Genomic DNA, 27,302 nt, shown 5'->3' on the forward strand with positions numbered 1-27,302 from the left:
CCGGTATATGTGTGTGACCTCACAGATCTGCGGCAGTGTTTATAGTTTTTATTGTACGTGTTTGTTGTATATACTTGGAATAAATGTAATTCAGAGAATCGTGGCGGATTCAGGCAGCAGAAGTGACGCGTCTGTGCCGTAAAAAGGCTGGGTTGAGATTCTGATCTTTCTCCCGGGGGATTGTTTCTGTGCCTCCAAAAGATATTCAGAGGACTGTGGCGGGTCCAAAACTGTCGGAGCGACGTCGCCGCGGTTTAAATGGCTGGGTTTAGGACTTTTAACCTGAAGGAATGTTACTGAGCCTTCGAAAGAAAGTGAATAAAGTAGTTGGGTTTAGTACTTTTAAGTCCCGAAGGAATTTTGTTTTGAGCCTTCAAAAGAAAGTAAGTGAATAAATTAGTTCGGTTTAGTACTTTTAACCTGAAGGAATTTTAGTTTTTAGCCTTCAAAAGAAAGTAAGTGAATAAAGTAGTTGGGTTTAGTACTTTTCAGTCCCGAAGGAATTTTAGTTTTTAGCCTTCAAAAGAAAGTAAGTGAATAAATTAGTTCGGTTTAGTACTTTTAACCTGAAGGACTTTTAGTTTTGAGCCTTCGAAAGAAAGTAATTAAATAAATGAATAAAAAACAAAAAAGAAACAATCATAACTGATGCTACTTATTTTTTCGGCGCCTGATTATTTTTTGTTTATTTTTTTTTATTTTTTTTCTCTCTGTCTTTTATGTCAGTGTGTTTTGTGTTTTCTGTGTTTGTCCGTGGTGATTTCGGACCTAAGCTGCTGTTCAGTGTGGCGTGTCCCTGCTGAGCTCTGCGCGTGTATGTGTATGTGCTGATTGGTGTGTGTGGCCCGCTGTGTTGTCAAGCGCTGTCTGTTCTGATTGGTCTGGGTGGAACGATGCTGATTTGTGTTGATTTTTGCTGCATTTTAGTGTGGAGTGCTTATGGACAATGTGTTGCAAAAGATGTTGTTGGTCATTCTTCTGGTCTGACTCCGTATATAACTTTGCGGGCACGGATCGCTGGCTTGATTATTATTTATGAGCGACAGCTTGGTCTGAATTCGCTTGCTGTCCAGGCGGATGATTTGAAAATCACGTTAGGCCATGTGGTCCGTTGACGGGTTGAATTTATACTGCTGAAAAGTGTTTGGATTTCATTTTGTGTGTTTGTTTCAAACTAGCTGTGGTTAAAGGGTTCCATACAGCCGCCGCTGGCGGAAGGAGAACGACGCCCAAACCTGCGTTGGCAGTCGGGTCTTACGACTGTCTAAAGTCCTAGGGAGTAAAATTCTCCGCTAGGCGAGCGTTATAGGTCAGCTCCTTCTGTCCGCCGCTGGTTGTCGGGATTCGAACCGAGTTGAAGCAGTAATTACTCTTCGGAACGTTTTCTTTCACTGCTGTTTCGAGGTGCAAAAATTACAGTTTTTGGGATGCCCTATGTTGTTCATAATATGAACTAAACTATTTGTTCGGATAAATGATACTAGCAGGCAGACTGAGCTGCACTGTAAAGATTGAAAGGTTATTGCAAGATGGAATCCTGATAAAATATAACATTTGAACATTATGGGTTCTAACGTTCTCTGATTGGTAGAACTACGACTTGAAATATAAATGAAGAATAAACTATGACTATGCGGACATAGAGGATTGTGGTAATGCTGTATTGTCAAATTACTAGCTGACTACATACAAAATAATTTGAATAAATAAATGAATGTATAAATAAATTAGTGACTTGATAAATTAAATAAGATTGCATCAAAAAACCTGACACATATGGTTGGAATCTGTCCTGAGAAACACCACACATGAGTAAAATTGGATTTGGCTTCGAGTGCACTAGGCTTATATAATGTCAAATTATCCCCAAATTTGATGAAATGACTGAGGTCAGAATTTATAGGTTTTTGCTAAATTTTTAAGATTTGCTGTAAATGAATAACATTGCGCCTGGAATTACCCTTTTTGGTTAATGGGGAACGAATAACCTTCTGTGACACTGGTGCGACATTAATGTCGGAATATTTCCGCCAGGCCCTGTTTTGAATAGATGTTCCTTCCTATGTCGCTGCCATGCTGAGTACATAGGTTGAAATGCTGTGATTATATAAGATGGGGGTTGCATTTGTTCCGTGATTAGCAGATTTCTCAGGTTGAGGAGAGAGAGGTGGAGAAGTAGAATGATGATTTTTTGGACAATTACTGAGGCTTCGGTTGGACTCCTGCTGCAGTGACGCATCCTGGGTTAAAAGGGTGCAACTCCATGTTGGCAGCCTACTCTTCCAGCGTGGGGTGAGGAAAGAAGGAGAGCGTCTGTTTGATAGGGGTGCGAGGCTTGCGAAGCAGAGACGGGTGTTTTTATGTAAAAGCTAACTAATTAACTCCTGTTTGCTTCTTTCTTTTTCCTCTGTCTGAGACTCGCTGCGGTGCGTCTGACCCCTGACCTCAACTCAAACCAGTCTTGCCATGGCCGACATGGTCCCTCCTCGTCACTAGCTGATGACAGCACTCAAGGAGACAGAGAAGAGTTCTATCACCTTCAGTCACTGATGCGCTGCTGGTCTTACAGTTCCGATGCCTGTGAACTGTGATTCAGAAAATTCCTGCATGGTGTCCTGCTGGACATTGGACTGAAACTAGATTCCTGTTTGGGTGCAATTGACCTCGTACGACCTCCGCTGACCAACCCCCTGACATCAGCGTGGAGACGGACAATGATGTGCTTCTAAGATGAAGACAACGAACTGGACTGTTTGATGCTGTCTAACTGTTTGGACATTGCAGAGCCAGTTACATGTGACTGCGGAGAGTTCAGAGAAAGGGGGGAGGATTGCACCTCAGTGACGCCAGACCCAGGGGGAGGACGGAGAAGTGGGACAGAGAGGTGTCGTTTGCAGATAAGTGTTTTAAACTTGTATCCTGTCCTGTTTTCTGCTTTGGCCAACCTGGACCCGAAGCGCTTGTCCCATGTGGGCCGGCTTCTGTTCTTCCTCATGTCACTCTGTTTTATTACCAGGGCCGGGCTGAATGGTTGCATTTGTGTGACAAAAGGGGGTGTTGCTGCTGTAGTATTCTGACACATATGCAGCATACTGTGTTTGGCTGTGGACTCTGCGATTACGGTGCATGTTCAACCTCCTAGACATGGTGGCAGGGAGGTGTCTGATCATCTTCCCAATTCTGTTTGGATGTTTCTTTAACACAACCGATTGTTAATCTGGTTTTGTCTCAGAAACAGGGGGGTGAGAGGAGAATTCTCTAATATGCGAGCACAATACTAGATCCTATGGAGAAGAGACAAATAGCTCAGCAGGAAATAACAGGCAGCTGTAATGCAAATCATTCTCTCCCCCATCACCTAAAGTAGCTCCTGACAAAATATCAGAATATATGTCACAATCTTAGTAGTGAAACAACAAGAGGCACCCCAGGAAGATTTATAAGTTGAAATTGAAATTAGATGAAACTAAAACACATGTTGTATGATACGTGCAAGAACCTGATGAAGTAGCAGAGGAATTGGGAGTTTTTCTCTTGGAATCCTAATTAGCTTTCTTTCCTGCCATAAAAGTTCCTTCTACAAGGTGAGGAAAATTCATGAAGGAGGTGTCAAGTAGTTTTATGGCCCATCTGACTCTAGAGATAAGGAGAGTTGCTTGAAGTTTTGGTGTCTTCAATTCGGAGAATTCTTTAGAGTGAATTATTAAAAAAGTTAATATAAAGTGAATAATGACATAATATGGAATATATTAAATGTAGATTTTTCAGCATCGAAATGCTGAGTTTGATTGGTAAACAGGCTTTGACAAACATTAATTAAATTTTCTAGGAAAAGCTGGTAAAAGAAAATATATTTCTTAAAATATTTTACATAAATACAAATAATACTTTGGTGGTGTGGTCTTTCTAAGGGCATTTTCTGGCTAAATATTCAAATTCAGGTTTTAATGTTTTGATAAATTATTTACGGTTGCTCAGATTACCCTGAAGGTTGGGAAAGTTAAAGATGAGTAGAACTATGGAGTAACTGTTTAGACGTTAAAGAGTTCCAAGGGAGCTAATACATGATGAAATTTTACTTATTAAAAATCATTAACGAGTTAGAATGAAATAATGTGCTTCAAAACTGTAATGTGAAATGTTCTGGGGAAAATTTGAGTAATCTTGTGGGTTAAATTCATCCTACAAATAATTAATCTATTTGTTCTGAAAGTTTATCTCTCAGAAAAAGGGCAGAGAATTTGGCCAAAACAACATAATAAAGATAAAAGGTTAACTATGAAAATTATTAAATTATCCTGAAAATAAAATAAAATGAGAAGGAAAAGGTCTTTAAACTATTAGGTTTTGCAAATAAGTGGACATTTAAAGGGTTTTTCTGATTGAAGGAATTGGTTTATAATTAAATTTGAACCTCTAATTGATGATAATTATGGAGTTAAATAGCAGTGTTTTGTGGAACGTTGAAGTATTTGTTGCATCTTAATTGAATATATAAACTAGAATTTCACTCTGAGACACAATATTGAATATGCAGTTATTGAAATTGGTGAGAAGTTTTGACAAAAAGGAAATTATTAATTGGGTTCTAATATAACTTTTGAGAAATATCTTTTAGAATGCACATGTTAATTAAAATCTTGGAGACTAAATTTATAAAATAGTAAAACATTTAAGGCTACACATTTGAAAAATTCTTGTAGCTTTCGTAATTCTTGATTGAATAAATTTGAACAAAGAAGAATACGATGTGAAAAGACTGACGGTTTTGTGACTGACCATGACTAGACTAAATGTTTCATGTTCTGTTTGTTGTGTTATCATCTGTCTGTGAATATATGGTATGAATATGTGTGATTAGAACAGAATATAAATTTTGAAATAAAACTGGCAAACTAATTATATATTGTCCCCAATTACAAGGCAAGGGAGACTAAATTAAATTATCACAGAAATTGGCTGAACTATGTGCACATAAGAATTAAATTGAGTAGATGTTTTGCCTATTACTTCGATGCCTGTCTGTCTAGTAACCATTCGACAGGGTTTTTCTCCATTTGAGCTTCGAAACCGACGGAAGTTACGTGGACCGCCGGCCCGTACCAGGATGAAAAGGTGAATCTGCACATTTGTCGCATAACGACTGCTTTAATGAGTTACAGGTCCTGGGAGTGGAATTTGCATAATATCAGACGTGACAGGAACGTCCAGGCTCGAGACCAGTTCCTGGACTCGACTGGGTGCCCCTGGAGCTCATCAAACGGAAGCGGTCTGAACCTCGCTTCACCGGACCACACTGAGTAGTGGAGAAGACATCCCATGCTGTTCGTCTACAAGGGAAAGGAGACGCCTGGTTCCATTGGAGTCAGTGCACGGCAGCCGAGGAGCCACAACGCGCGCTCTGAGTGACACAGGAGGTCCTGCAGCATCAAGCTTCAATTGAGGAGCACAGCCGGGCACGGCCAGAAGCAGACGTGGATCTACTGTCCCGAGAAGAAGTGTAGCAGGGTTTCTGTCGTGGCCACTTCATCTTCCTGAAATTGGAGGTTTACAGGGCTCGGACAAGGAGATTTTATTTTCTCTGTTCCGATGTCCTTCCATGGAGAATGGAGATTTCATCTTTTCTCGTTTAAAGAATCTCACTGAAATGAGGCATAATAATCCGATTTTCAGTAGAGCAACGGACGCTCAGTTAGTCACCTGAGCTGTAGAACTAAGGAGGGAAACAGGTTCACGACGGATAAGGATGCAAGAGCATCATCATCAGCTTCACATATTTTTTCTTGTGTTTTCTCGTTTATTGCGAACTTTCGTTTTTTGCGCATGTTTTTGGTCATTTCTTGACAAAGAATTCATATTTTTTCAAGGACTATTGAAGGATATTTTATTGTGAAAAAAAAACCAACAAGAAATAGTGTTTTGTAATTTTATGTGTTTATGGTTTTTGCATTTTATGTTTTGAGCTGTTGTTTGTACTGTGTTTTCGTTCTATGGTGATTATGGAGTTTTATGATTTGTCATCTTTTTAAACCCATAGGTTGTTTTACTCTTAGATTTGATTGGTTGAAATTTTGTGGTTCAACGGGTAAGTATTGAAAATTGTGGGTTGGCACAGGTTTCCATTTGACAGGTTCGGATGATGGAGTTCGGCTTCAGACACATGGATGGGCGGTGTAAGTCTTATTACAGTTTCAGTGAGAAGAGACGCAGTGGCCCACCTCCTTCATCCCCTTTATCAGATGTTTTTTGTGGTCTTGCTGATGAGAGAGTTGTGGAGCTGGGAGGCTCTATTTAAAAAGGGGGACTGTTATATAATTTGGCTACTGATATATAATTGAGTGTACTATATAAGTTCGACTACTACATAGTTTTTGGTTCCTCTATTTGAAGCCTTGATGAATTTATTTGTTGAGATCTTATTTGAAGATCTCAAAAGGGGGACTGTTAAGAAAAATGATTATTTCTAATGCTTTAAACAGTTAATTTTATGTCATGTGTAAAAGGTATCTTGAACATTCTATATTGTATAAATTTCTTAGTTTTAAACAGATGTTCTGTGAAGAATTTACAGTTAAATTATCCAGCAGAGTAAATGTCAAAGGTCAGGAACTAGATGCAGATCAAAGGAGATCTTTTAGTATTGTTATCAGGGCTCAGGAAGCCACGAAATTAGCATCTATTGCAGGGCAGAAGCCTGTATGGCTCACAGAGCATCAAAGGTTTTTTAGAACCACATCTGGCAGGGTTTAAACTAAAATGCAACATAGAATGTTGAGATCACTAACAGTTTTCTAAGTATTAATAGCAAGTTTATAATGAAAGTGCATTATCTAAGTTTAGAAGGGTGAATGCTGAATGTATTTGAAAATTGTACTGTCTATGATAATATCTGAACCAAATGGAAATTGTTTCAATGAAAATGTGTTGTTTAGTATTAGAAAACTGTTCAGGATTTTATGTGATAAAGCAAGGACTTAAATCTTTGGAAAATGCTGAATGCAGTAGACCAGAATTAGGTTTGTGAAGATAATCTTTCCTTAAACTAAATTACTTGATTTGGCCGGGAGGCACTCCGAATTTCACAGGTATCTGTTAGAGCCAGAAGACTAGGATGCAGCTGCTTGCTCCATTGTTCTTCTAGAGACCAAATGGCCTTTGATCTCTGGCGTGAAATTAAGGGAAGGTCTAAGTTCCTCTGAGTGTCCAGGGGAGCTCCTGGTTGGTCGAACCAGGGGTACGCCTTAATGAATACATTAAAGGTTAGGGAACACCTCCACTATAAAGAGATCGAACATGATAATAATGATTGAGATCGCTGTTATTTCCTGCCGTTTTGGCATTCAGCCTTCTCCAAAGACATGTCTTTGCTTTTTCTTTCTCTGTCTCTGTCTTAATTCTTTTGTCTCAGGTAATGAATGTATGTCTCTGTAACTCTGCAGTTTTCTTGTTAACTCATACGTTGCTTGTTGTGAGATTAAACGCTGTAACTCTGTGACGTCATCACGCATGTTGCTCCTGATTGGCACACACTCCTCGCTGGAAGAACCCGGGAAATAGGAAGAAATAGAGAGCCAAGCTTTTTCCAAATTAAGCTAACTTAGTAAATTTCTTCCTTTAACACCACAAAAATACGTGGATCAAAACTCTACTTGTTTTTTTGATATAAAAACCTTAGTAACATGGGATTACTTTGTCTGTGTTGAGCCAGAAAGTTTTACAATGCATCGCCCTGGTGCATCATTAATCTGTTCTACATCCCTGTAAGTTTGTGAAAAATATATTCTTCTTGTAAATGAAAAACATAAATTAGTCTTGCTACACAAGCAGCTCTGTGAAGTTGGTTCTGTATCTTTAAATGACTCAGATTTGCTGCTGCATGAGAGCAATGTTTGTTCAGCGGTCTGCAAAACAATTAATCATGATACGTGTTTTGTGTTCTGGGGTCACGTAAGCACAACCTATTGTTTGCTTTAACAGTAATTTGGGAAATGTTAAAAAAATGAAAACAACTACTGAGAGAGAGGATGTTTGATAAGAGCATTTTGGGGAGTATTTAGATTGTAATTTCTGTTTCATGATCATCTCATTTCAAGACAATTACAACAGCTTAACATCAAACCAAAGAGAGAAAGGAGAATGTTACAAGATGCCAAAAGGTAAATTTTTTATTCTTGGAATGTAATAAATTGTTTATAACATGAACAATAATGGACTTTAAATGGAGATTCAGTTGTCAGACAATTTTTGCATTACCAATAAATTCAGCTCAAATTAAGAGAAGAAAAAGGGAACTTAGCTGGGAAAACAAACCAGTCAGTTTCTCTTATCTTAGGACAATATTTGATAAATTCTGTGGCTTTGAATAATATTTGTGTTAGAGGCTGGGAGATCTTTCTGCAGTCATCATGTGCCTGTGTTTAGTTAAGAGCCACATAATATCCTTGTAAAGCACAACTCATGTCTTTCCACTTTGACCGTGAAACTCCCAAACATTTAGCTTCAGTTTAATTAAAATAACAATGTAGTCGTGTCCAATTCCAGTACCTTTGAGCCGATCACCTTTCGCTTTAATTACAGCTCCAAGCCTTTCAGATTAGGTCTTTATTACCACCGCACACCTAAAGGTTTGATTCTCATCAGATTCTTGTTTGTAAAATAGTTCAAGCTCAGTCAGATTGGATGCAGAGCTTGTTGTGGAAGCATTCTGACTTGAATTTATGTCTGGACTTTGACTTGGCCATTCTAGCTTATGAATATGATTTGATCTAAAGCTCAAGGTTGTAGCGTTGGTGTTATGTTTAGGTCCTGTTGAAAGGTGAAACTCCTTCCTGGTCCTCTGTAGCTTTCTGACGGTTTTTCCTCCAGGAACCTTCTATATTTAGCTCCAAGCATTTTGCATTCAACTCTGTCAAACTTTAATTTCTCATACTCTCTCCAGTTTGGGTTGATGTGTGACATTCAAAGCTTAAGATGTATACAGAATGTAGCGCATAATTCACATAGTTTGTGTATAGTCTTACCCTAATTTTAACTTGCTCAAAACATTTACCTTGACCTTCCTCTTTCTTTGTGATGCCATTTGTTGTGTAATATGAAATTAGACCCAGTCAATCTGACACAAAAAGCTAAAAACACGTAGTACAAATGTTTCATTTGCAGCTGGTTTGAATGCCATGTGTATTTTTCTATTCTCTTCTCAATTTTGGAGTATTTAGAGTCGACCTGTCAAATAAAACACAGTGAATCATTTTTTAGGGCCTGACATTAATCCAGTTTTCTCAAGTTCCTGCTTGTTGAAAGTCCAATTAATCTCCTGGGTGCCTTTTGCCACTGGTGAACTTTGTGTCGTTGGGCCTGGCTCTGCTTTCCTGTCAACAGCTAATCTCTATTTTACAGTAGGTTTATCCCAATCGGTAGCAGAGTTGGAGGATTCAGAGGTGCACAAACTGGCAGACGAATTAGAGGAGACGCCAACAGGAAGCTTTCCAAAACTTTCAATCTTATTAAATACAGAAAAGTAATTCGGACTCTGAGCAAGTGGAGAACGGAGGAACTTCATTTGACACAGAGGACCGTAGCGAAGCCAATAATGCTGTTTTATGTTTATGGCCATCATATTAAATATCCATTATCACAATGTCTGAACACTAAACAGGAACAGATAAATGTAGGTTTTATCTTCCATGGAAAGGTTAGGCTTGTCAAAGGGTAGGGCATGCAGGTGCGCTCCCAAACATTTACACCACTTTCCCCTTTGCACAGTCTAAGGCGTGCTGTGATTGTGAGTTGCCTGCCAGGCGGCCGACGCTGCTTTGACTGTAAACAGACATTACAAAAACAAGAAGACTGTTAAGATAAATGTTTTGGTTTTTTTCTGCTGCTGCCCGTTTTTGCGCGCTTTAACCATGTGGCTTTATAATGTTTTGCTGAGCTTTGACCTGAAGGGTCTCTTTTTGTTTGTTTTATCATTTCTTCTGATAGCTGATTACCTGAAGAACAGGAAACCATCAAACTTTCCTCCAGGACCAAGAGCTCTTCCCTTCGTGGGAAATATCTTAACTTTGGACAGCAAGCATCCACACGTTTATTTCACCAAGGTATTGCTTTGCATTAAGAGCCTACAGTTATATCTTTGTTTGGCTAAGTTCATTGTGAAATGTGAATTTAAAAGTTGTTTTCAGGTGTCCTAATTTCTTTTTCTCTTATTTGAAATTTATCGTCAACAGTTTCTAAATGTTCTTTTTACAACATTTTACTACATTTTCAAAGGGCTGCTCTGATGAGAACCGCCTCCATTTCTAGGGTGGATGACGAAAATCAAATAATGTATTAGCAGTGTTTCCCAATTCCAGTCCTCGGGCCCCCCCTGCCTGCATGTTTTAGGTGTTTCCCTTCTGCCACACACCTGGATTGAATCTTTGGGTGATTAACAGGCTCCTGCAGTACTTGGTGGCTGCAGAAGATGTCATGCAATCATTTGAATCAGCTGTTCTGGTATAGAGGCACATCTAAAACATGCAGCCAGGGGGGCCCCGAGGACTGGAATTGGGAAACACTGTATTAAAGAACTTCAGTAGTTGAGTTACGCTTTAGGGAGGCTGGGAAGACAGGGCTGGCAAAAAAATAATAACAGAAGTAAAATATTAATTAAGGAAAGAATGGGTAGATACATAACCAAGCAAATAGGTGTTGCAATTTCTTTGCTTTTTCTTTTTTTTTTTTTTTTTTATCACAGTAAAAATACAGTGGCAAAAAGACCTTTCATATTTTCTTGTTTGTCAATTTGCCACATTTCAATTTTTCAATTGATTGAATGTAAGGAAAAAGGTAACCTGCATGCGTAAAAATGTGGTTAAGTGATGATTTCATCTGTGATCGAATCAACACAGATTAAATCTGGGCTTATCTTATCTTCCGCTAAAATAAGAATATCTCAGAGGAAAAATGAATTTACCTCTTGGTTAATTAACTGTAATTAACTACTTTTTTTTTATTTTAAATACGTCAAAAAGTCCACTAAATTTTCTTCTAAAGCGAATCTCAAATTTATCCATGTGACCACATAAGGATCCAGATCAACAACTAAAATATTGCAGGCCACAATTTTCTCAGTTAAGATACTAAAAAAGCATCTAGAGAAAATTTTCAGTAGAGGAAAACAGACTGACATTTACCGCAAAACATCTTAACAGCCAAGAGTTTGAAGAAAAAAAATTGTATACTGACAAGACAAAGTGTACATCTTGTCACATCTGGCAAAAAAAAAAAAAAGTTCAAACACAGTTGTGATAAGTGCAATGATTTGAGGCCCTTTTGTTGTTGCTGTTACCCATAAAATGTCTTTTACCCACAAATATTAAAAAAAAATTGGAAAGAATGAAGTCGATGACTGTTTGGGTGTCTAGAAGACGCCGTACAGATTAACCTGTTACATTCTCCGCAGCTGGCTGACCTCTATGGCAGCGTCTTCAGAGTCCGCCTCGGCTGGGATACGTTGGTGATATTGAGCGGATATAAGATGGTGAAAGAGGCCATTGTGACGCAAGCTGAGAACTTTGTGGACCGGCCGTACAATGCAGTCGCTGACAGATTTTGCAATGACCCCTCAGGTGTGGAAAAATTTTAGTTTTGTTGGACAGACGTGGCTTATGTGAGGCTTTAACATTGTCATGCCTGCATGCTTCTTTCTAGCCGGTCTATTCTTGAGCAACGGTGAAAAATGGCAGAGGCAGCGACGTTTTGCGTTGTCTACCTTACGTAACTTTGGTCTGGGGAAGAACATGCTGGAGCTCAGCATCTGTGAGGAGATCCGACACCTGCAGGAGGAAATAGAGAGTGAGAAAGGTGGGTCACATTCACTGTGAAATACACCACACGTTGGCTCTGTTTTGAACCGGGACCTTTCTCTTCATTAGGTAAACTTTTCAGCCCTGCAGGCCTCTTCAACAACGCTGTGTCCAACATCATCTGCCAGCTTGTCATGGGGAAAAGATACGACTACTCGGACCACAAGTTTCAGACGATGCTGAAGTACATGTCTGAGGTGATTTGGCTGGAGGGGAGCATTTGGGGCGAAGTAAGTTCAACAATCCTGATGGAGGATCACTCTGTGTCACATACTGTGATCTGAGTGGTTTATTATAAAAGAGGACATGTGATATTTGTCTTTATTGCCATCTTCTTATTTTGTCTTCAAACAGCTTTATCAGGCATTCCCCAGCGTGATGAAATATTTGCCAGGTCCTCACAACAAAATCTTCAGGATTTACTCCAGCATACAAGATTTCCTTCTTGAGGAAATACAAGAGCACAAGAAGGATTTGGACCGCGACCACCCTGGAGACTACATTGACTCTTTTCTCATTGAGATGGAGAACGTATGTAACCAATCAGGGTTATTTCACTCTCAAACACATCCCATTTCATTCTGCCATCATTGAGCAACTTGTCTTTTGTACATTTCTGTGCAGCAAAAAGACTCTAACCTGGGCTTCACAGAGAGCAACCTGGCTTCCTGCTCTCTTGACCTCTTCCTAGCAGGAACAGAAACAACAGCGACCACGCTGCTGTGGGCTTTGATTTTCCTAATTAAAAACCCCGATGTCCAAGGTTGGTAGAAGTGATTACATCTTTGCTTAAAGTTAGGATGTTTTTTATATTGTAAAAATGCCCCAATTCACTTTTTGCTGTCTGACACACAACAATAAAGTATTATCTCGAACACAAAGCTCCAGGTCATATGCCACGGATGTCAGTTTTATAAATATTTCTGAATAACTGTAATAAAAAATGTTTGGGTTGAATAGGGCATTAACCTGTGGTTACCATGGATTAATTTTGCTCACCTAATGTAAAAACTAGAGGAGTACCAATTGCAGTTTTCTGGTTGAGATCGGTGGATAAGATCGGCTTCATGTGTAAAAATCAGCCGATCACCGATCTCCCAAAATTAAGGAAATCGGCTGCGATAAATCGGTGCTCCCTACTAAAAAACCATTTGTTACAAACTATTACATAGATTCTTATTTGGTTCGTTTGTCTTTTATTTATGCTGTTGCTAATTTTAAACTAACTGAATACATGAAGGACAGACAGACAGGAGTAAGTTGAGGTAGGAGTGATACAAAGTTCAAGAAGAGCACATCAGAGACCAGCTCTGATGCAAAACAGAATCGATGTTTGTTAGTGAGGCAGGAACAGGTGGAACCAAGACGAGCAAACGGAGAAAAGAAATCTCTCTCTTTCCAGTCAAAACCTAATTCCTCATATTTAAATCCTGTCACAGAGAAAGTCCAAGCAGAGATTGATAGAGTGATCGGACAGAGTCGTCAACCCTCCATGGCCGACAGACAGAACCTGCCGTACACTGATGCTGTGATCCATGAGATCCAGAGGATGGGGAACATTGTTCCTCTGAACGGATTCAGGGTCGCTGCCAAGGATACAACTCTGGGTGGTTACGTCATACCAAAGGTAAATTTACTGAGCAGCTAATAAGCGATAAGCATTTAAGTATTTTGGTGTTTTTTCTAGTTTTGCTTTGTTCTGTTTAGTGAATTTTGATGTTTTTAGGGAACATCTGTGATGCCCATGTTGACATCCGTACTGTTTGACAAATCTGAATGGGAAACTCCAGACACCTTCAACCCTGGACACTTCCTGGATGCCAATGGGAAGTTTGTGAAGAGAGAAGCATTCATACCATTCTCTGCAGGTACAACACACACATTTCAGATTCAAGAGTTTCCAAACTTCCTAACCAGAATTACTGGCATCACCACAAAATGTAAGAACTACTACATGTGGCACTATTTAAAGGGAAATAAAAAGGCTTTCTAAACAAGATGTTGCTTTAACAACAGATTTAAAAAAAAACAACAAAACAATCAACCAAACTCAAATATCCTCACTTTTTGCTAAGCTTAGAGGAAGTTTAGTCTTACAAAAAGGGATTAGGTTGGAAGTGATTCAAAGATCCTCACAAAGCAAGACACAGGAAGTAGTAACCCTGTGTTTACAGAGAACCTGGAGCCCATTCCCAGCCATAGTTTAAAGCTAATTAATCTAAGTCCAGTTCCTCAATTTTAAAAGAGAAAGCACTTACATAGCAAGTGCTATAAGATCTGAATATTTGGCAAAAAGGATGTCAGAAACTGGCTTTGAAAAAAATTTATTTCCATTGGGAACCACATAACTTAATCAAGAATATATATAGTTATGCTTTACGTGTCTGTGTTCATTGTGCAGGGAAACGTGTGTGTCTTGGTGAAGGCCTCGCTAAGATGGAGCTGTTCCTGTTTTTGGTCGCCTTACTGCAGAAATTTTCTTTCTCTGTTCCTGATGGAGTTGAGCTGAGCACTGAAGGAATCACCGGAGCGACGCGCGTACCTCACCCCTTCAAAGTGTCTGCTAAGGCTCGCTGACAGATCCACCATCACTGTTTGTTCTCAAGAGAAGAATAAGTACAATGTAGAAAAAGCTCTTGAAAGTCTTAGCAGTGCTTCTTATTCAGCAAGACTCTGATTGTATGCATCTCCACTTTATAATCTGGTTTTATGTAACAATATATCTTATCAGCAAACCATGCAACACACTGTGACCTGCTGATTCCTGCTGGGAGCTCAGGAGCAAGAAACTCTAGATGGCAGACAAAAAACAATTCACAAGTCATTAAAATACTCCTGTTGATTACAAAATATGACAACTTATAAAATTGTGAAGTAAAGATTTACAAACATGTTATTTGATGTGTTTCCCACTGCGCTGAATTAACAAAGCAGAAAGATGAAACGTCTGTCATTTTTAATTGTAAATGTTGTTAGGTTTTTAAAGATTGGTAAACTCTTTGATCATACACCACACTCCAAACTCATTGGCACCCCTACGGAGAAAACCCATTTCGGCTGATTGTATCCGTGATCAGGTTCTTTCAGTCACGACCCAAAGCTCATGACCATAGATGAGGGTGGGAACGAAGATGAACCGGTAAATCGAGAGCTTCGCTTTTTGACTCAGCTCTCTGTTCACCACGACGGACCAGTACAATATACTACTCTTATATCACTGTTAACATGAGGGGAATGCTTTTGAGAGAAAGTGGTTTGGATAGTCTATTGTCCACAAGAAAAGAATTTGAATATTGAAACATGTAATACTTTTGTTGCTTAAACAAAATTAGACTTATTGTGTGGAGTTAACATTATCTTATTATGAATTATAATGTATGTACTGCTGGAGAATAAAGGTTCTCTTTTGTCACTCATACAGAAATATGTCTAAGATTTCAGGAAGTAACATTTAAATAAATTGGACATGGTTTAATTTCTGTGTGGAAAAAGGTAAAACAAATAAAAGACAGAGAAAGATAAATGTCCATTGTTCAGCTGCCTAATAAAGTGCTTTGTACATTAAATGTTATCAAGGATTTCCACTCTAACACTTCCAACATACACTTATATATTTCCCCAAAATTTATAAACGAATTTAAATTCACAAAGGATTTTAGCACAATTGCAGACACACCCTGAAATCCCACGAGAGAGAGATTACAGCTGGTTACATCACACATATATAACGGATGTTCATGGAGAAGCAGATGGGAGTGGTCTACAGAGTATTATGTAACTCCTATTTTTACACTGAAACTCAGAAACTGTGTATGTTTCAGTAGTCAGACAAGCACCGACCTGATTAAGTCGAGATATTTCAGTCAATTCTCATCCGACTGTATAGAAACAGCAGGTGGAAAACCCAAAGGGCATTTCTTCTTCTGCCGCCTGTTTGGACCTTCAACCATGTGGCTCTATGATGTTTTTCTGAGTTTGGACCTCAAGGGGATTTTTTTGTTTATGTTTTTCTTCCTTTTGATAGCCGACTTCATTAGGAACCGGAAACCAGCAAACTTTCCTCCAGGACCGAAGGCTCTCCCCTTTGTGGGGAACATCTTAAGTTTGGACACCAAACATCCTCATCTTTATTTCAGCAAGGTATGACTTATGAAGGCATAATTTATGAAGATATTTTAACTCGAAGGCTTGAAAATAAGATTAATATGCCTGTAGAAATTTCCTGTGAGTGGCATGCACATTTTCAGAAATGATCATTTCAGCGAAGAAATAGGAACCTATTTTAAATTGTTGCAGACGCCTCTTGTGATAACATCTGTACGAATGTAGCAAAATCTGGCTTCAAAATATTTTAAAACCACATTATGTAACAACCAACACAAAATGTAATAAAATAGTTTTGCGATACTTCCTGCACATGTATCATTAATACACTTTGTGCCGATTATTACAAAATGCGGATGTAGAACTTTTTATTTTTTTTATTTTTATTTTTAATGACAGTAATGTGGCGCATTAGCCACAAAACAATCACAAACTGTTTGGGTTCATCCTAATTATACTTTTGATATTACATTGCTGATGCTATCGGTATTTAATTTGAAATTTTGGTGAATAATTGGAGATCTTTCGGTCATCTTTTTTCCTTTCAGACTCAAAGCCAGAAGCTTCGGCACTAACCTACCAGTCAAACGATTCAATATATGTTGAAGGATTTTATTACATTTTGCGTCGACTATTACGCATTGCGGTTCTATTATTTTCTTCCATTTTAAAACCAGATTTTATTTCATTATTACATGTTGCAGCTTTACATAAAGCAATGTTGCAGGTTACCTTCATCATTCAGTATTACATTCAGAATCTACAGCAAAGTCTCAAATACCAAAGTTAAATGTTGGTTTTCATTCAAAGACGTTAGCTGCATGACGTGATTTTAATGAAAACATGTATAAGTAGATGGTGACAACATCTGGCTAAACTGTAAGTGCACAATCATATATTTTCACATGGTAAACTGTTTTATACAGTAACTCTGCCTGCTGCATTTGACCTGTAGCCTTATTTGTTTCTATTTCAACTTTGTGAAATACTTCCGCAGTTGGCTAACATCTACGGGAACGTCTTCAGCGTGCGCCTTGGCAGGCAGTCCGTGGTGATTGTGACCGGCCACAAGATGGTGAAAGAGGCCATCGTGGCACAAGCTGACAACTTTGTGGATCGGCCATTTAATGCAATCGGTGACAGGTTTTACCCTAAACCTTCAGGTGTGAAATCAGTTTCTATTTCTCGGTGCGCACTACCTTTTTAGTGCTGGCATGAAGGGTTTATGTTTAAAAATTTGCGGACTTGTATGTAGATGGTCTTTTTTTAAGCAATGGAGAGACATGGAAGAAACAGAGACGTTTTGCTTTATCTACTTTACGCACCTTTGGTCTGGGCAAAAACACCCTGGAGCTCAGCATCTGTGAGGAGATCCGACACCTGCAGGAGGAAATGGAGAGTGAGAAAGGTGGGTTAGATATGATGTAAAGGTCACGTTACTGATATTAATGTGCAAGGCTGTTATTTTAAATCTGTATATTCTGCAAAACTCCTCTTCAGGTAAACCCTTCAGCCCAGCAGGCCTCTTTAACAATGCCGTCTCCAACATTGTTTGCCAGCTTGTTATGGGAAAAAGATTTGACTACAATGACCACAAGTTTCAGACGATGCTGAAGTGCATGTCTGAAGGTGTTAGGCTTGAAGGAAACGTATGGGGTCAGGTAAGCCTGTTAACTCTGAATGAAGATGCTTTTATTATGACGTGTGATTTTTATCAAAATCGAAGAAATGTTAAATGTTTGCCCTTATATCATTTCTGTCAATACAAACAGCTTTATGACGCATTTCCTCAAGTGATGAAATATCTGCCAGGTCCTCACAACAAAATCTTTAGCAATTATAACGCAGTGAGAGAGCTCCTTCTTGAGGAAATCCAAGAGCACAAGAAGGATCTGGATCCCAGCAACCCCAGAGATTACATCGACACTTTCCTCATTGAAATGGAGAACGTACGTAGACCACCACCACTGAAGCTGTTTCACTTTAACCAAAACAATTTCTGTCGAGGATTGAATCATTAACCAATGTGTTTATATGTTGGTGCAGCACAAAGACTCTAACCTGGGCTTCACAGAGAGCAACCTGGCTTTCTGCTCTTTCGACCTCTTCATTGCAGGAACAGAAACAACAGCCACCACATTGCTTTGGGCACTGCTTTACCTAACAAAATACCCTGAAGTTCAAGGTGAGTGACTTTCTACAGCACCTTTCAAAAGTAACAACACACCTTGAATGTCTCACATTTTGTCACATGGCGACCACAAACTTTAGGGACACAATGTGTTGGACCAACGTAATCTGCATCACTAAAAACGGCAAAAAATTACCATCAGATTTCCAGTTTTAATAAAACAATAATGGACAGAGTTTTTAGTTGCTATATTTACTAACCTGGCTTCCAGCTCTCTGATTAATTTGGTATGAATACAAACAGAAGCTACACTTTTCTAATTTTTCATTTATAAACAATGATAAAACCATGCATAATTTTTCTTTACTCTTAACAATTATTCTCCACTTTTTCTTGTTCTACTACATACAGTCCCTGTAAGACACAGTAAAATGAGGGCTTGTAATTTGACACCATGTAAGAAAGTTTAAGTTGCAAAAATGATCCACTTGTAACTATAGGGAGGCTTATGACACTACTAAAGGTTTCCTAAACTAAAATGAAAATGTATTGTTAACAGTTTTTTTTTTTGACAAACCCTTGGATAATTAACTAAGGAAATAAAATGAGCAGCTAAATATGATTTAAGCATTTTGACTTGCAATGAAGTGAAAGTTGCAAGTGTTCAGCGACCTAAAAAACTCAAATTGGACCGATAGCACACTGGTCAAAGAGCTGCAGCATCAGGTAAAATCTGTTTGTCAAATGTAATGCAGAGATGCTGAAAACTTTATTTTCCAAAGTTTCTTAATTCCTCATTTTTAAATCCTGTCACAGAGAAAGTCCAAGCAGAGATTGATAGAGTGATCGGACAGAGTCGTCAACCCTCCATGGCCGACAGACAGAACCTGCCGTACACTGATGCTGTGATCCATGAGATCCAGAGGATGGGGAACATTGTTCCTCTGAACGGATTCAGGGTCGCTGCCAAGGATACAACTCTGGGTGGTTACATCATACCAAAGGTAAATTTACTGAGCAGTAAATGGTTAATGTATTAAAAAGTGTTTTCTCCTCAATGACTGACTGATACTTCGGATTGTTCAGGGCACACCTTTAATCCCCATGTTGACATCCGTACTGTTTGACAAATCTGAATGGGAAACTCCAGACACCTTCAACCCTGGACACTTCCTGGATGCCAATGGGAAGTTTGTGAAGAGAGAAGCATTTATACCATTCTCTGCAGGTACAACACATGTGCTCCAAATTTAAGGGTGGAGAATCTTTTGACAGCTATCAGACATGTTTTAAGCATAAGAACTGGCTAAAGGAAGATATGACTGTACCGAGTAATCACAATCAATTGGAGCTACCTCGCTTTGAAATGCTGGTAAAAACGTTGTTAAAGGGTTAATAGAGGAAACTGTTGGGATGACTTCCTGAAGACAAAGTTTTGGAAAGAGCAGGACTTTCTTAAAGAGATAGAGGTCCAATGTCAAGGCATGAAATTTTGACTTCAAATTTCTTTTAAGTGATATTTTATAAATATAGTATTTTTATAACAACTGAAGGTAACATAGTTACTTGATTGTACTACAAAACGGCACTATGAGCCTGGAAAATACATAAAATCTTTCATCATTAGCATCATTAGTGCTGAGTTTTCCAGATATGACATTCTGAATAATAATCTCACTCTTCATATTAAACCATTGTGTGTATCTGTGTTTGCTCTGCAGGGAAACGTGTGTGTCTTGGTGAAGGCCTCGCTAAGATGGAGCTGTTCCTGTTCTTTGTTGGCTTACTGCAGAAGTTCACTTTCTCTGTTCCTGACGGAGTTGAACTGAGCGCTGAGGGAATCACTGGAGCGACACGAGTGCCTCATCCCTACAAGGTGTCTGCTAAGGTCCGCTGAGCTGACGACTTTTCACCAGACCTGGTTTAGCTCAACAGTCGACTGCCAAAGCTTTAGGGGCTGCTGCTTGTTAAGAGTCCTTGTAGGTGTGATGTCATTCTGAGTAAGAGTTTAATTAATCATCATTAAAGACATCATACTTTGAGTTACTGGATTCAAATAGGACTGAGAAATAATTAGTCTTCCTAAAAATAAGTCTAAAAAAAATATATATATATTTGCATTCTCCATTTTATTAGAAAGATTAAAGAGAATGTACCAAGTATAGAAACTAGGTAAAGTGTGTATTTATGATGAAGATGCGCCTGTCTTCTTAAAAACAGTTGTTGAATTATAAAATTTAACAATTTCATAATTGTTGAATAAAATACAAATACAATTAATTTGCATGTTAATTTTGATTAACAACAAATATTTTTGAATTATCATACCAAGGTAAACCTGTTGTTTTGGCTTCATTATGAGAAAACACTAAATGATCTTGCAACAATTATGAAGCTATTATGAAAAGATTTTTTGTAATGCATTTACATTTTAAGAAATGTATATTTGTTTATAAATTAACATTTCTTACATACACACTTTGCTGGCGTTTGAGTGGAAGAGGGCTTATGTCCTGATTATTTTTCCATCCATGGCCAATCATTCTGGCATATTGAGAGTCAATCTCCTCATACCATTTAACAAAACCTTTGAACTAGACATAAGCTGGGGTAGGACATTTCTGAAGATACATTTGTCAGGTATTTTTGCTGGATCAGCCTTCCTTAACTTTGCCAATGCATCAAACATTGATAGTTTTTACTTCTAGTTACTCCTGGTAGATTTCAGTTCTGTACTGGCAGCAACGGAGGAGAGAGTGAGTTCCTGGTAGGTTCATGTTTGGCCCTTCTCAAATCTTTTTTTTTTTTTTGTTTAAACATTTTTCACTGTTGACAATATACAACAAGACGTTTGATGGTCTCGTGATCGTGGTCCAATATCCTGACTGTTGGAATATCGTTGTATCAATCTGAAAGACTTTTTACAATATCAGAGTCTTTTTGGCTCATTTTGCCAGACGAATAAAAGCCGTCTACCTTGATGTAAGGTGTTGATCTCTTTAAGCCACACCCTCCCTCAGTATGCAGATACACATCATCTGGTTTGCTCACTGTGCTCTGCTCCGTCTTGGCTGGTACTGTAGTGTCTGGGGGAAAGGTAGGAGAATTTGTCACAGTGAAGACCTGCAAGCCACTACAAACAGAGGTGTGTGATGATAAAGACAATTGCATGAAGCATTGACATACATAAGTGATGGTTAAACTAGCGGTTGTTTAGAGGGCTGCTGAAGACAATGGGTGAGGGTTCACCTTTCAGCAGGACAACATTCATCTACATACTGCCAGAGCTACAACAGAATAGTTTCTATGAAAGCATACTGGAGTAACAGGACGACCCACTTCACGTCTAGAGTTGAATCCAATTGAAAATCAGAGTCAAGCTGCGAAAACTGATGTTCACAGATGTTCTTGATCCAACTGGAAGGAGCCTCATCGGTTCTGGAATAACTGTCAATAATTTATCTTCAGAAAGTTGATAGAAAAAGACCTGCAGTTAGTAGCTAGTAGTTACACTTGTCTTCTGTTTGATGTCAGAGGGTTTTTGTTTGGATCTTCTTACTTATCCATCCATCCATTTTCTGTACTTGCTTGTCTCTGCCTATCTTCAGCAGTCAATGGGTGATAAGCGGGGCAGAACCTGACAGGTCGCCAGTCTATCACAGTATGTTGGTACCGCACATCATGGGTTCTGATCTACAAATGTTTTACTTTGCTGACATCTGCTGGTGGGTTCCAGTAAGAAAGGCAGACACGCACTTTTCTCTTTTGCTCCTGTGCAACCGTAAAAATGTCCCGCTGTCTCTTATTAACCCTCTGAACGTTCATAATAAATTATTATACCACTGAAATATTAAACACAAACAAACCCCAAATCCGTGAAACCCAGCTGAACAAAGCAGGTACACATTACAAATGAGTGAGTAGACTGATTCAGTCACACATTCATGTCTACCAAAGCTGGAGTCAGCAGAGAACCAGCCCTTCTCAGAACCATGTGGGCAGAAATCCTAATCAGCATCATTTCTTTCCTCCTCTCCTCACTGTGACAATGTCGCTCTGCAGCAGATACACTTTTTAAGCCAAATGCAAGTAAAAACTTTAAATACTTAATTAAATTTTTCTTATTTTACCTTTTATTGCCTAGTTTAAGTTGTCAAACTATCCATCCATCCATTTTCTTACACCTTTGTCCCTAATGGGATCGGGAGGGTTGCTGGTGTCTATCTCTAGCTACGTTCCGGGCGAGAGGCGGCATTCACCCTGGACAGGTCGCCAGTCTGTCGCAAGGTGTTGTCAAACTAGTCCACCTGATTTAAGCTCATTTACAATCTGATGCACTGTAAATATGGTCTGTGCCTTTTGCTATTAATGTACTTTGTCCAGTTAGCATGGCTGCTACCCAAGAACACAATCTGAGCAGTACGTTTGCAGACTGCGGCAAAGTTGACGGGGTCAAAAGCAACAGATATTGTCTTGCAGAAGATGGTTGTTACAAAACAAGCCTCGATTAAAGTCCCTGAAAATGTAAACCAGGCTCGGCTTCATTCACTGCCGTCGATGGACTACAGTTCTAAAACAATTTGGTCTGCAGAAAGAACCATCAGGACTGACTTTCCTTCCATCCAAGAAAAGCCAGCTAACATCTAGATCCACTGGTTTAACTTTTAAACACGTCACAGTAGAGGATATTTCTCCCTGCACAAATTGAAATGTGTCTGTTTCTGTAGACACATTGATTAAAATGCTTTGACTTCTCCCAAGTTTCTTATGATAGTTGAAGTCAGATGTTAGATTTTCTGAGACATTTTTATAATGGAGAACCAAAATTCAGGACAGAATTGAAATTCACAGAGGATTGTAGCGAAATTGAGGGTTAGAATACCACTGGTTGCATAACACATATTGACACAGAGGTTAGGTTCATGGTTCAGGTAGGAGTGGTTTGCAGTGTATTATGTAACAATTTTTCCATATGTGCAGCCAGAGGAACTTTATGTTTTTCAGTTCCCTGACACTGACGCGCTAAACTCAAGATATTTCAGTCAGTTCTCAATAGACTGTATAGAAACAGCTGCCATTTTGAATCTCCAACCATGTGGCTCTATGATGTTTTCCTGAGTTTGGACATCAAGGGGATTCTTTTGTTTATTTTTTCCTTCCTTTTGATAGCCGACTTCATTAAGAACCGGACACCAGCAAGCTTTCCTCCTGGACCGAAGGCTCTCCCCTTTGTGGGGAACATCTTAAGTGTGGACACTAAACATCCTCATCTTTATTTCAGCAAGGTATGAATTATGAAGACATAATTTATGAAGATATTTTAACTTGAAGGCTTGAAAATAAGGCAAACTTATGCTTATAAAAAGTTCTTGTGAGCTTTTATATGAAAGTGTTTTCTGACTTTCAGTAATTACAAATTAAGCTAAGAAATAGGAAGCTATCATTTGTAGCAGCCTGATTGCCTTCAATTATGTATTGTTAAATTCAGGATCTTAAGAAAACTCTTAAACACTTTATCAGAAAAAAGCTCATTTAAACCATGTTAGCAAATTTTTGAATGAAGCTCTACATGCACACAGTAAATGACACCATATGGTTGAACTGTAAAAAAAAAAACAAAAAAATAATAAAATAAAATTTAGCAGTTTTAATACCGCTCATTTTCCGTCCGCAGTTGGCTAACATCTACGGGAACGTCTTCAGTGTGCGCCTTGGCAGGCAGTCCGTGGTGATTGTGACCGGCCACAAGATGGTGAAAGAGGCCATCGTGGCACAAGCTGACAACTTTGTGGATCGGCCATTTAATGCAATCTTTGAGAGGTTTTACACTGAGCCCTCAGGTGTGAAATCAGTTTCTATTTCTCAGTGCACAGTATATAAACTGAAGGGCTAATGTTTACAACTTTGTGGACTTATTATTAAGGTGGTCTTTTTACAAGCAATGGAGAGACATGGAAGAAACAGAGACGTTTTGCTCTATCTACTTTACGCACCTTTGGTCTGGGCAAAAACACCCTGGAGCTCAGCATCTGTGAGGAGATCCGACACCTGCAGGAGGAAATGGAGAGTGAGAAAGGTGGGTTAGATATGATGTAAAGGTCCCGTTACTGATATTAATGTGAAAGGCTGTTGTTTTAAATCTGTATATTCTGCAAAACTCCTCTTCAGGTAAACCCTTCAGCCCAGCAGGCCTCTTTAACAACGCCGTCTCCAACATTGTTTGCCAGCTTGTTATGGGAAAAAGATTTGACTACAATGACCACAAGTTTCAGACGATGCTGAAGTGCATGTCTGAAGGTATTAGGCTTGAAGGAAACGTATGGGGTCAGGTAAGCCTGTTAACTCTGAATGAAGCTGCTCTGTATCACTGACTTTTATCATGACGGGTTGGTTGTTTTATCATTTCTGTCAATACAAACAGCTTTATGACGCATTTCCTCAAGTGATGAAATATCTGCCAGGTCCTCACAACAAAATTTTTAGCAATTATAACGCAGTAAGAGAGCTCCTTCTTGAGGAAATCCAAAGGCACAAGAAGGATCTGGATCCCAGCAACCCCAGAGATTACATCGACACTTTCCTCATTGAAATGGAGAACGTACGTAGACCACCACCACTGAGATGTTTCACTTTAACCAAAACGATTTCTGTCGAGGATTGAATCATTAACCAACGTGTTTATATGCTGGTGCAGCACAAAGACTCTAACCTGGGCTTCACAGAGAGCAACCTGGCTTTCTGCTCTTTTGACCTCTTGGTGGCAGGAACAGAAACAACAGCCACCACATTGCTTTGGGCACTGCTTTACCTAACAAAGTACCCTGAAGTTCAAGGTGAGTGACTTTCTACAGCACCTTTCAAAAGTAACAATACACCTTTAATGTCTCATATTTTGTCACATGGTGACCACAATGTTATTTTCCAAAGTCAAAAAGGTCTGCAAGTCAAAGCCTAATTCCTCATATTTAAATCCTGTCACAGAGAAAGTCCAAGCAGAGATTGATAGAGTGATCAATTCCTCATATTTAAATCCTGTCACAGAGAAAGTCCAAGCAGAGATTGATAGAGTGATCGGACAGAGTCGTCAACCCTCCATGGCCGACAGACAGAACCTGCCGTACACTGATGCTGTGATCCATGAGATCCAGAGGATGGGGAACATTGTTCCTCTGAACGGATTCAGGGTCGCTGCCAAGGATACAACTCTGGGTGGTTACATCATACCAAAGGTAAATTTACTGAGCAGTAAATGGTTAATGTATTAAAAAGTGTTTTCTCCTCAATGACTGACTGATACTTCGGATTGTTCAGGGCACACCTTTAATCCCCATGTTGACATCCGTACTGTTTGACAAATCTGAATGGGAAACTCCAGACACCTTCAACCCTGGACACTTCCTGGATGCCAATGGGAAGTTTGTGAAGAGAGAAGCATTTATACCATTCTCCGCAGGTAGAGCACTCAGATATTTATGACCTGTCATTGAGTTGTTACTATGACTAAAATGTCCTGCCGACATTGTCATGTAACCATTGTCAACCAGTGTCGACCAATGTCAAACCAGCATGGTTTGGTTGCATGGGACGGGTCAGTTTTTAAAACCTATGATGAAAATTTTTTAATGCTCCACCAAGGCTTTCCGAGAATAACATTATGAATAATAATCTCACTCTTCATATTAAAGCATGGTGTGTATCTGTGTTTGCTCTGCAGGGAAGCGTGTGTGTCTTGGTGAAGGCCTCGCTAAGATGGAGCTGTTCCTGTTCTTTGTTGGCTTACTGCAGAAGTTCACTTTCTCTGTTCCTGACGGAGTTGAACTGAGCGCTGAGGGAATCACTGGAACGACACGAGTGCCTCATCCCTACAAGGTGTCTGCTAAGGTCCGCTGAGCTGACGACTTTTCACCAGACCTGGTTTAGTTCATCAGAAAACTGACCATAATGATTTTGGCACAGCTGCTTGTTAAGAAAGCATGTTGAGCGAGGTTTGAATTAATCACCATTAACGCCATTATACTTTGCCCTGACTCCTAATAGGACCGAGCAAGAATTAGTCACAATAAATGACTTTGCAACAATTGTGATGCTGTAATAGAAAATTTCGGATTTCAGCCTTATTTCATCTTTGATGGAGCTTATGATACTTTTTACCATTTATTTACTGATTATATCTAATGTGTTTTTGTATTTCTGCAAGATATGTTTTTTCATTAAAGAAGTTTCCAGATAATGTTTTGATGTTTCCTCAGCTTTGATAGTATAAGAGACCTGAAGACATCTTGGGTAAAATGCTTAGCCTGGCAATTATCTCAAAAGACTGACATGTGTAATGTGATTTGTACCTTTGTTTGACCCATGAGTAACTTAGCAAAGAAGAATTAGAAGTTTCTCCTGAAATCCTTATCGGCCCTTACAAAAAAATCCCATGAAAATCAAATGTGACTTTCACATGTGATCACATGTGGTTCACACAAATTTTACATGTGAATGATGTGAATCACATGTGAAAGCACATGAATATGTGTGATTTTGGAACGTTACGTGGTAAAATCACATGTGATTTCATGTGATCACATGTGATTTTCATGCAATTTTTTTGTAAGGGGGCTCATTTTCCTGCCATAAAATACTCCCCTCCAAAAGGTGAGGGGTAATTCATAAGGTGGGGGTTGTCTCTGTGGTCCATCAGGTTGCAGAGCTCAGACTTTGGGTGGGTCTTTTCCTTGCTGTGACTATGTAACGATGTGATGTGACTGCGTTCAGGGCTTTTCTCCTGACTGTGACCAGTGAGACAAGTCTTTGAACACTTTTGCCTTCAAATAAAGAAACTTAAAGACAAAGATTAATCTTTCTCTTGTTACTGAAATAGCTTCTGATTCTTTGACTATTGAAATTTCCATAATAATGCAATTATGGAAGTGAATGATTTTTTTTCTTTTTTTTTTGCTGTTAATGTCAGAATAATAAACAGTCTAATTGTACAGATAAATATTTCTTAAATACAAAACAAAAATCTTTCACTTTATCCACCCTTATTTTCAGTCACATTCACAAGCTTTGTGTTCATGAAGTTTGTCAGTTTCCTCATCTACTCAACTTTTTACATAGAAGCACCTACTGCTTCCTGTACTCTGATCAGAGGTCAACTCATTCACTTGTAACCATCTCATTAAGAAGAGCTAACAAGTTCTCAATAAGGGTCAGTCTCCAGTATTTACAGT

General features: G+C 39.0%; 2 protein-coding genes and 1 long non-coding RNA gene across 5 annotated transcripts; all 3 read left to right on the top strand.

The window, feature by feature from the left end:
* Window positions 1-1,570: 1,570 nt before the first annotated feature.
* Window positions 1,571-6,418, top strand: LOC122838415. The gene is made up of 2 exons (XR_006371888.1): window positions 1,571-5,508; window positions 5,636-6,418. It is a non-coding gene; the product is annotated as an uncharacterized LOC122838415 (long non-coding RNA).
* A 1,204-nt stretch (window positions 6,419-7,622) lies between these two features.
* LOC122838406 (cytochrome P450 2J6-like) lies at window positions 7,623-15,412 on the top strand. Its single transcript, XM_044129037.1, has 10 exons — window positions 7,623-8,156; window positions 9,982-10,097; window positions 11,444-11,609; window positions 11,692-11,844; window positions 11,916-12,076; window positions 12,201-12,377; window positions 12,471-12,609; window positions 13,286-13,473; window positions 13,573-13,714; window positions 14,248-15,412. Exons 1-10 carry the CDS (start codon window positions 8,075-8,077, stop codon window positions 14,421-14,423), a joined length of 1,500 nt encoding a protein of 499 aa, XP_043984972.1. The 5' UTR covers window positions 7,623-8,074; the 3' UTR covers window positions 14,424-15,412.
* A 243-nt stretch (window positions 15,413-15,655) lies between these two features.
* LOC122838412 (cytochrome P450 2J6-like) lies at window positions 15,656-26,921 on the top strand. Of its 3 annotated transcripts, none has more exons than XM_044129044.1 (9): window positions 15,656-15,986; window positions 16,948-17,113; window positions 17,206-17,358; window positions 17,451-17,611; window positions 17,723-17,899; window positions 17,997-18,135; window positions 18,898-19,085; window positions 19,168-19,309; window positions 19,803-21,062. In XM_044129044.1, the coding sequence occupies exons 1-9, from the start codon at window positions 15,795-15,797 to the stop codon at window positions 19,976-19,978; spliced, it is 1,494 nt and encodes a 497-aa protein (XP_043984979.1). In that variant the 5' UTR covers window positions 15,656-15,794; the 3' UTR covers window positions 19,979-21,062. The 3 variants fall into 3 exon arrangements, with proteins under 3 accessions (XP_043984979.1, XP_043984980.1, XP_043984978.1); XM_044129045.1 differs by lacking the exons at window positions 16,948-17,113; window positions 17,206-17,358; window positions 17,451-17,611; ... (3 more) ...; window positions 19,168-19,309; window positions 19,803-21,062 and adding exons at window positions 23,756-23,921; window positions 24,005-24,157; window positions 24,250-24,410; ... (3 more) ...; window positions 25,393-25,534; window positions 25,796-26,921 and having other exon boundaries at window positions 15,661-15,986; XM_044129043.1 differs by lacking the exons at window positions 15,656-15,986; window positions 16,948-17,113; window positions 17,206-17,358; ... (4 more) ...; window positions 19,168-19,309; window positions 19,803-21,062 and adding exons at window positions 23,058-23,366; window positions 23,756-23,921; window positions 24,005-24,157; ... (4 more) ...; window positions 25,393-25,534; window positions 25,796-26,921.
* The last annotated feature ends 381 nt before the right edge of the window (window positions 26,922-27,302 follow it).

This window comes from Gambusia affinis, linkage group LG10, assembly GCF_019740435.1.
Source record: "Gambusia affinis linkage group LG10, SWU_Gaff_1.0, whole genome shotgun sequence".
In the NCBI taxonomy this organism is placed as follows: Eukaryota; Metazoa; Chordata; class Actinopteri; order Cyprinodontiformes; family Poeciliidae; genus Gambusia; species Gambusia affinis.